At 39.3% G+C, this 9004-nt stretch overlaps 1 protein-coding gene and 1 long non-coding RNA gene across 2 annotated transcripts in view; both read left to right on the top strand.

Moving 5' to 3' along the window:
* The first annotated feature begins 1944 nt into the window (after positions 1 to 1944).
* Positions 1945 to 9004, top strand: part of castor1 (cytosolic arginine sensor for mTORC1 subunit 1) — a 54544-nt gene continuing 47484 nt past the window's right edge. Inside the window, exons 1-2 of the mRNA XM_070447128.1 lie at positions 1945 to 1960; positions 2120 to 2179. Coding sequence (XP_070303229.1) covers positions 2148 to 2179 — 32 coding nt within the window. The 5' untranslated portion in view covers positions 1945 to 1960; positions 2120 to 2147. The remainder of the gene's footprint in view (positions 1961 to 2119; positions 2180 to 9004) is intronic.
* Positions 5939 to 7240, top strand: LOC111974331 (uncharacterized). Its single transcript, XR_002878700.2, has 3 exons — positions 5939 to 5992; positions 7006 to 7038; positions 7194 to 7240. It is a non-coding gene; the product is annotated as an uncharacterized lncRNA (long non-coding RNA).

Below are 9004 nucleotides of genomic sequence, written 5' to 3'. Positions count from 1 at the left end.
CCTGTGAACTCAGGGCTGAGGTGCAGAGCAAGCTCCACTTAGACCAGGACTATCCCTGTGAGGTGGTGGGGAGCTGGAATACCTGGTACGGGGACCAAGACCAAGCTGGTAAGTAGTGACAGAAACAGTCAATTCTGGTGTCAGTGCAATTTCAAACGYGGCAGTGAAATCTCATGAAACCCTAATCTTAACATTATCCAATGTTTTCTTTTAATGTAACCGAAAGTTATCTTATGTTAACCCTGATCTAATATYAATAGTTATCACATACCTTTTCGTGGCGATAGGCGGATCTCTTGTTCAATGATGACACTCAACTTTCTTTCTAGTCTAGCTTGGTCTAAATAGTTTGGCCAATGCAACAGTGACACCTGCTGGTTTGTTGTTACAGTGCACCTATGCGGTATTCAGCAGGCTCCCCTGCATTGAACGCTTAACCAAATTMAACAATAATCAAGTAGGGGTTTCAAAAATATATTTTAACATGGACAAATACTTATATTTATATAAACCAATACCACAATGTATCATTCAAAATACATATCAAGTGATATCAAATCTAACTTTTTGTAAGAGTATCCTGTCATTGTTTTACAACCTGGACACATACCATAGTAAATTCAAATCCGGGACACTCAAATTAGTTAGATATGTTATGTTTGGTATGGTATGTATTAATTTGTGGATGTCCATCATCGATTTCGTATCTGTTATGAATGACAATTTGTATGATATGTTACGAATTACAAGTTGCCTGATATGTTACAAATTGCAATTCGTTCAATATGTTACGAATTTGCAATACATATGATATGTTACGAATTCCAATTTGTTGTGGCTTAATGTTAGCTAAGTTAGATGGCTAGGTGGTTAACATTACTTAGGCTGGCGGTTAYGGTTACGGTTAGGGAAAGGGTTAGCTAACATGCTAAGTAGTTTCAGAATAGCTCAAAAGTAGCAAGTAGTTGCTAATTAGCTAAATTGCTAAAGTTGTCCGTGATGAGTATCGAACACAGAACTTTTGGGTTGCTAGACGTTCGTGTTATACGATCAGTAACCTTCTTTCTTATGTAACCATACCAAACTTAACATATCATACTAGAGGGGTTGAGTTAAATGCSGAAAACACATTTCATTTGAATACATTCAGTTGGACAACTGACTAGGTGCCCCCTTTCCCCTAATTTGACTGTTCTGTATTTTCATTTACTATGTTATGTTAGTCATAAGACCAGGCAGTGTTTTCTGTAAAAGCATTGTCCTACTGGCGAAGTGGCAACTTTGGTCGACTAATTCCTAAATCTCAAACATTATGTAACTCTTTGAAGGAGTATCTGGAGTTCCAGAAGGAGAGGAATAAAAATGCTGGTCTCAAGCAGAACCAGCTTCTCCTAGAGTTCAGTTTCTGGAACGAGCCATCACCCAGACCGGACCCGAACATATAAAAGATACATTCATAAAAATCAAGGTAAGTCCTGGCATGAACCAAATATACAAAAGGAGCTCATACAAACTCAAGGTAAGTCACTGCCCTGTGTAATCATGTTTCATTCTCTTCTAAAACGTTAGTCCCTAGTTCCAGAGACAATGAAATATGATTATACCTGAGGAGACCAGAGATAATATACAACTATGGTCATAGAGAACATACCCAAAAGAGATAAACATCAATCTTCAAACAGAACCGAAGGATATGTTCATCCTATGTATGTAATGCGTATGTAGGCCTGCCTCACACTCCATTGTTTACAGTACTGTGTGTTTGGATTGCAGAGCCTGACTGTCAATGAGTATGGTGTGTGAATCTGATGCTGTTGCAATCAGTGTGTAAAGGCCACAGGTGGTTATGAAGTAAAAATCTCTGTCTGTCTTCATACTTTAGTATCATCATCTCTAATGATGTCATTGTTGTGTGTCTCTATTTCAGCCTGGAACAATGATTCGAATGAGGGAATCACTGGTAAGACTTTGATGAGACCTCAACTACTCTTTGTTTGAAATACAGGTGCAGTTTATCAAAATGCATGTAATTTATGTACACAATACCTAACCAGTAAATGTTTCACTAGAATGTCAAATTTGTCCAATATTAACTGTATTTATTAATAATCTTGCTAAGGCACGGGCGATCAAATATAGACAGGAGAATGACGAGGCAGTTGGAGGGTTCTTCTCACAGGTAGGAGACCTGTATGAAGTTCATCATCTGTGGGGTGAGTAGGCAGGCTGATGATGGTAGTGGCAATGTATATAATATATCAAATCAATTGAAAAGAAAAGATTGTGCACATAGCTGGARTACTTTTCTTATTTACTGTAGATGGTTGATGAAGCAATGGACTCACATTTTCTCACATCATTCACATAAAAAATAAGAAAAGATGCTGTGCTTTATCATGACATTAAGTTATCAAAACTACTGACAGATATGTTCATCCTTATCCATGTGTACTAATATCTCTGTATGTCATTAGTTCATCTCTTCAGCTTATAAAGACCAGTCCAGAGACGAGCCCAAAAACTCTTTCTTGCTGAAGGAGGGATGGGTTCTTTCCTCAGAATTCTTTTATTTTTTTTATTTCACCTTTAGTTAACCAGGTAGGCTAGTTGAGAACGAGTTCTCATTTACAACTGCGACCTGGCCAAGATAAAGCAAAGCAGTGCGACACAAACAACAACACAGAGTTACACATGGAATAAACAAACATACAGTCAATAATACAATGAGAAAGTCTATACAGTGTGTGCAAATGAGGTAGGATAAGGGGGGTGAGGAAATAAATAGGCCATAGTGGCGAAATTATTACAGTATGGCAAATTAAACACTGGGGTGATAGATGTGCAGAAGATGAGTGTGCAAGTAGCGAATCGTAACCTAATTATAAGGGTGCTCAGTGTCCAACAAATAATGGTCTATTGAATGGTAGGCAATATTGAATCTAATAATTAAGTACAAGGAATGAAGAAGGGTACAGTACAAGTACAATAGCAGTGCAGTGGATTAGCGTAGTTTCGCGGGGTAATTTTGGTGGGGTAAAACAGCTAGACTGTCACGCCCTGACCTTAGTTTCTATATTTTCTGTATTATTTGGTCAGGTCAGGTGTGTGACGAGGGTGGTATGTGTGTTTTTGCTTGTCTAGGGTTTTTGTTTATCTATGGGATTTTGTATGTCTAGGTAATGTAGGTTTATGGTGGCCTGAATTGGTTCCCAATCAGAGGCAGCTGTTATCGTTGTCTCTGATTGGGGATCCTATTTAGGTTGCCATTTTCCATTTAGGTTTTGTGGGTAGTTGTCTATGTGTAGTTGCATGTCACACTCTGTTATTATAGCGTCACGTTCATTTGTTAGTTTGTTTAAGTGTTCTTTGTTTTATTAAAGAAGAATGTATTCACATCAACACTGCACCTTGGTCTCCTCACTACGACGAACGTGACATAGACTGAACAAAAATAGAAATGCAACATGTAAAGTGTTGGTCCATGTTTTCATGACTGAAATAATAGATCTCAGAAATGTTCCACATGCACAAAAATATTATTTCTCTCAAATGTTGTGCACAAACTCCAATCCAAAGTTAAATCCTATTCACAAAAAGCCTTCTTCACTCATGCTGTCAAACATACCCTCGCAAAACTGACAATCCTACCGATCCTTGACTTCGGCGATGTCATTTACAAAATAGCCTCCAACACTCTACTCAGCAAATTGGATGCAGTCTATCACAGTGCCATCCGTTTGTCACCAAAGCCCCATATACTACCCACACATGCGACCTGTATGCTCTTTTGCTGGTCTCGCTACATATTCGTCGCAAAACCCACTGGCTCCAGGTCATCTACAAGTCTGCTAGGTAAAGCCTCGCCTTATCTCAGCTCACTGGTCACCATAGCAACACCCACCCGTAGCACGCACTCCAGCAGGTATATTTCACTGGTCATCCCCAAGCCACACCTTCTTTGGCCGCCTTTCCTTTCAGTTCTCTGCTGCCAATGACTGGAACTAATTGCAAAAATTACTGAAAGCTGAAGACTTATATCTTCCTCACTAACTTTAAGCGCCAGGTGTCAGAGCAGCTTACCGATCGCTGCAGCTGTACACAGCCCATCTGTAAATAGCCCATCCAACCAAATATCTCCCTCATCCCCATATTTTGTTTTGTTTTTCTGCTCTTTTGCACACCAGTATTCTCTACTTGCACATCCTCTCTACACATATCACTCCAGTGTAAATTGCTAAATTGTAATTACTTCGCCACTATTGGCCTATTTATTGCCTTACCTCCTTACTTCATTTTTCACACACTCTATACAGATTTTTCTATTGTGTTATTGACTGTACGTTTTTTATCCCATGTGTTACTCTGTGTTGTTGTTTTTCTCGCACTGCTTTGCTTTATCTTGGCCAGGTCGCAGTTGTGAATGAGAACTTGTTCTCAACTGGCCTACCTGGTTAATAAATAAAGGTGAAATAAAATAAATACATCAATTCTATATTACAACTTTCAAGAGTAATTTAAAGCCGAATGAGTTCCAATTTTTTTTTTTATACAATATTATTTTTTATTTAAAAAACATTATTGGGGGGGGACACCCACGCCCACCGTAGGTGCACACCACACAGTTTGGGAACCACTCCTCTTGAGGGGCGATTCAGGGTCAAACATAACCTAATTTGTACAGCAAATTATACTGAATTGGATTCAATTTGTCTTAGTGACATTTATCATACGGCTCAGTGAAATTATTATTCTAATTTAATGCATATTTCACTGAGGGACCTACAGGAAAATAATTGCAGCACCAACATGGCTAAATAAGGCAAAATTTGTAATTACATGACAAAAAATGTATTTTTTCATTTCTACTTCTCATTTTACATTCATGTTGTTCTTTTTGAGCCATTATTTGTTGATTTTTGATTGTCTCAGAAAGGCCTACAGTTGCAAGTATCTTTGGTAGTTTGTTAGTTTGTGCTCTGACCAGAGTCTGTCAGTAGCTTTGTTCAATTTGACATTGGAATTACACCAGGGAAATTTGGTTGGAAAGATGATGACCCTAAAATAGTCCATTTAAAATGATTGCAGAGGCAATAACACATTAGTCCAATAAAATACTGTACAGAGGAAGCTGATGAGTATGTGATATCATTTTTTTATAGCCTAATGTCCCACCCCCAATATTCAGACTGTAATTCTGTTCCTTTCTCTCTCAGTTCACAATGTCAAGACTGAGTGTCTGCAGGCATATATCTTTCACTGACTTGACTTCACAGTAGAGGGTGATACAGACATATCCCACTACCTGTGGATATTGTGTCTTTTGACCTTTTCCTGTGAACTCAGGGCTGAGGTGCAGAGCAAGCTCCACTTAGACCAGGACTATCCTGTGAGGTGGTGGGAGCTGAATACCTGGTACGGGGACCAAGACCAAGCTGGTAAGTAGTGACAGAAACAGTCAATTCTGGTGTCAGTGCAATTTCAAACGGGGCAGTGAAATCTCATGAAACCCTAATCTTAACATTATCCAATGTTTTATTTGAATGTAACCGAAAGTTATCTTATGTTAACCCTGATCTAATATGAATAGTTTCACATACCTTTTCGTGGCGATAGGCGGATCTCTTGTTCAATGATGACACTCAACTTTCTTTCTAGTCTAGCTTGGTCTAATAGTTTGGCCAATGCAACAGTGACACCTGCTGGTTTGTTGTTACAGTGCACCTATGCGGTATTCAGCAGGCTCCCCTGCATTGAACGCTTAACCAAATTTAACAATAATCAAGTAGGGGTTTCAAAAATATATTTTAACATGACAAATACTTATATTTATAATAACCAATACCACAATGTATCATTCAAAATACATATCAAGTGATATCAAATCTAACTTTTTGTAAGAGTATCCTGTCATTGTTTTACCACACCTGGACACATCCATAGTAAATTCAAATCCGGGACACTCAAATTAGTTAGATATGTTATGTTTGGTATGGTATGTATTAATTGTGGATGTCCATCATCGATTTCGTATCTGTTATGAATGACAATTTGTATGATATGTTACGAATTACAAGTTGCCTGATATGTTACAAATTGCAATTCGTTCAATATGTTACGAATTTGCAATACATATGATAGTTACGAATTCCAATTTGTTGTGGCTTAATGTTAGCTAAGTTAGATGGCTAGGTGGTTAACATTACTTAGCTGGCGGTTAAGGTTACGGTTAGGGAAAGGGTTAGCTAACATGCTAAGTAGTTTCAGAATAGCTCAAAAGTAGCAAGTAGTTGCTAATTAGCTAAATTGCTAAAGTTGTCCGTGATGAGTATCGATCACAGAAACTTTTGGGTTGCTAGACGTTCGTGTTATACGATCAGTACCTTCTTTCTTATGTAACCATACCAAACTTAACATATCATACTAGAGGGGTTGAGTTAAATGCCGAAAACACATTTCATTTGAATACATTCAGTTGGACAACTGACTAGTGCCCCTTTCCCCTAATTTGACTGTTCTGTATTTCATTTACTATGTTATGTCTAGTCTATAAGCATTTTTTCCTCTCCTTCTGAACTCCAGTACTCCTTCAAAGAGTTACATAATGTTTGAGATTTGGAATTGTCGACCAAAGTTGCCACTTCGGCCAGTAGGACAATGCTTTTTACAGAAAACACTGCCTGGTCTTATAGACCCAGAGACATATACAATCTATGGTCATAGAGAACATACCCAGAAGATAAACAACTATCTTCAAACAAAACCCACAGGTCTGACTTAACTGTGTATGTAATGCATATGTAGGCCTGCCTCACACTCCATTGTTTACAGTACTGTGTGTTTGGATTGCAGAGCCTGACTGTCAATGAGTATGGTGTGTGAATCTGATGCTGTTGCAATCAGTGTGTAAAGGCCACAGGTGGTTATGAAGTAAAAATCTCTGTCTGTCTTCATACTTTAGATCATCATCATCTCTAATGATGTCATTGTTGTGTGTCTCTATTTCAGCCTGGAACAATGATTCGAATGAGGGAATCACTGGTAAGACTTTGATGAGACCTCAACTACTCTTTTGTTTGAAATACAGGTGCAGTTTATCAAAATGCATGTAATTTATGTACACATACCTAACCAGTAAATGTTTCACTAGAATGTCAAATTTGTCCAAATTAATGTATTTATTAATAATCTTGCAGGCACGGGCGATCAAATATAGACAGGAGAATGACGAGGCAGTTGGAGGTTCTTCTCACAGGTAGGAGACCTGTATGAAGTTCATCATCTGTGGGGTGAGTAGGCAGGCTGATGATGGTAGTGGCAATGTATATAATATATCAAATCAATTGAAAAGAAAAGATTGTGCACATAGCTGGATTACTTTTCTTATTTACTGTAGATGGTTGATGAAAGATGGACTCACATTTTCTCACCATCATCATATAAAAATAAAGAAAAGATGCTGTGCTTTATCATGACATTAAGTTATCAAAACTACTGACAGATATGTTCATCCTTATCCATGTGTACTAATATCTCTGTATGTCATTAGTTCATCTCTTCAGCTTATAAAGACCAGTCCAGAGACGAGCCCAAAAACTCTTTCTTGCTGATGGAGGATGGGTTCTTTCCTCATCATCTTTTTATTTTTTATTTCACCTTTAGTTAACCAGGTAGGCTAGTTGAGAACGAGTTCTCATTTACAACTGCGACCTGGCAAGATAAAGCAAAGCAGTGCGACACAAACAACAACACAGAGTTACACATGGAATAAACAAACATACAGTCAATAATACAATGAGAAAGTCTATACAGTGTGTGCAAATGAGGTAGGATAAGGGGGGTGAGGAAATAAATAGGCCATAGTGGCGAAATTATTACAGTATGGCAATTAAACACTGGGGTGATAGATGTGCAGAGATGAGTGTGCAAGTAGCGGTACTGGGGTGCAAAGGAGCAAAATAAATAACAATATGGTGATGAGGTAGTTGGATGGGCTATTTACAGGTTGGCTATGTCAGGGTGCAGTGATCTGTGAGCTGCTCTGACAGCTGGTGCTTAAAGCTAATGAGGGAGATATGAGTCTCCAGCTTAAGTGATTTTTGCAGTTCGTTCCAGTCATTGGCAGCAGAGAACTGGAAGGAAAGGTGGCCAAAGTAGGAATTGGCTTGGGGGTGACCAGTGAAATATACCTACTGGAGCGTGTGCCTACCGGTGGGTGCGCTATGGTGATCAGTGAGCTGACATAAGGCGAGGCTTTACCTAGCAACGACTTATAGATGACCTGGAGCCAGTGGGTTTGGCGATGGATATGAAGAGCGTGCCAGCCCAATGAGAGCATACAGGTCGTAGTATATGGGGCTTTGGTGACAAAACGGATGGCACTGTGATAGAACTGCATCCAATTTGCTGAGTAGAGTGTTGGAGGCTATTTGATCGTAGGATAGTGAGTTTTACTAGGGTATGTTTGGCAGCATGAGTGAAGGATGCTTTCTTGCGAAATAGAAAGCCGATTCTAGATTTCATTTTGGATTGGAGATGCTTAATGTGAGTCTGGAAGGAAGTTACAGTCTAACCAGACACCTAGGTATTTGTAGTTGTCCACGTATCTAGGTCAGAACCGTCCAGAGTAGTGATGCTGGACGGGTGGGTTAGGTGTGGCAGCGATCGGTGAAGAGCATGCATTTAGTTTTGCTTGCATTTAAGAGCAGTTGAAGGCCACAGAAGGAGAGGTGTATGGCATTGAAGCTCGTCTGGAGGTTAGTTAACAGTGTCCAAAGAAGGGCCAGAAGTATACAGAATGGTGTCGTCTGTGTAGAGTGGATCAGAGAATACAGAGAAAAGAGTCGGCCTGAGGATTGAACCTGTGGCACCCCATAGAGACTGCCAGAGGTCCCAAAAAGGCCCTCCGATTTGACACACTGACTCTGTCAGAGAAGTAGTTGGTGAACCAGGCTAGGCAGTCATTTGAGAAACCAAGGCTGTTGAGTCTGCCGATAAGAATGTGGTG

The sequence above is a fragment of the Salvelinus sp. IW2-2015 genome, linkage group LG15, assembly GCF_002910315.2.
Source record: "Salvelinus sp. IW2-2015 linkage group LG15, ASM291031v2, whole genome shotgun sequence".
NCBI lineage: Eukaryota > Metazoa > Chordata > Actinopteri > Salmoniformes > Salmonidae > Salvelinus > Salvelinus sp. IW2-2015.
Note: the sequence above shows the minus strand (reverse complement) of the source record. Positions and strands in the feature narration are given on the sequence as shown.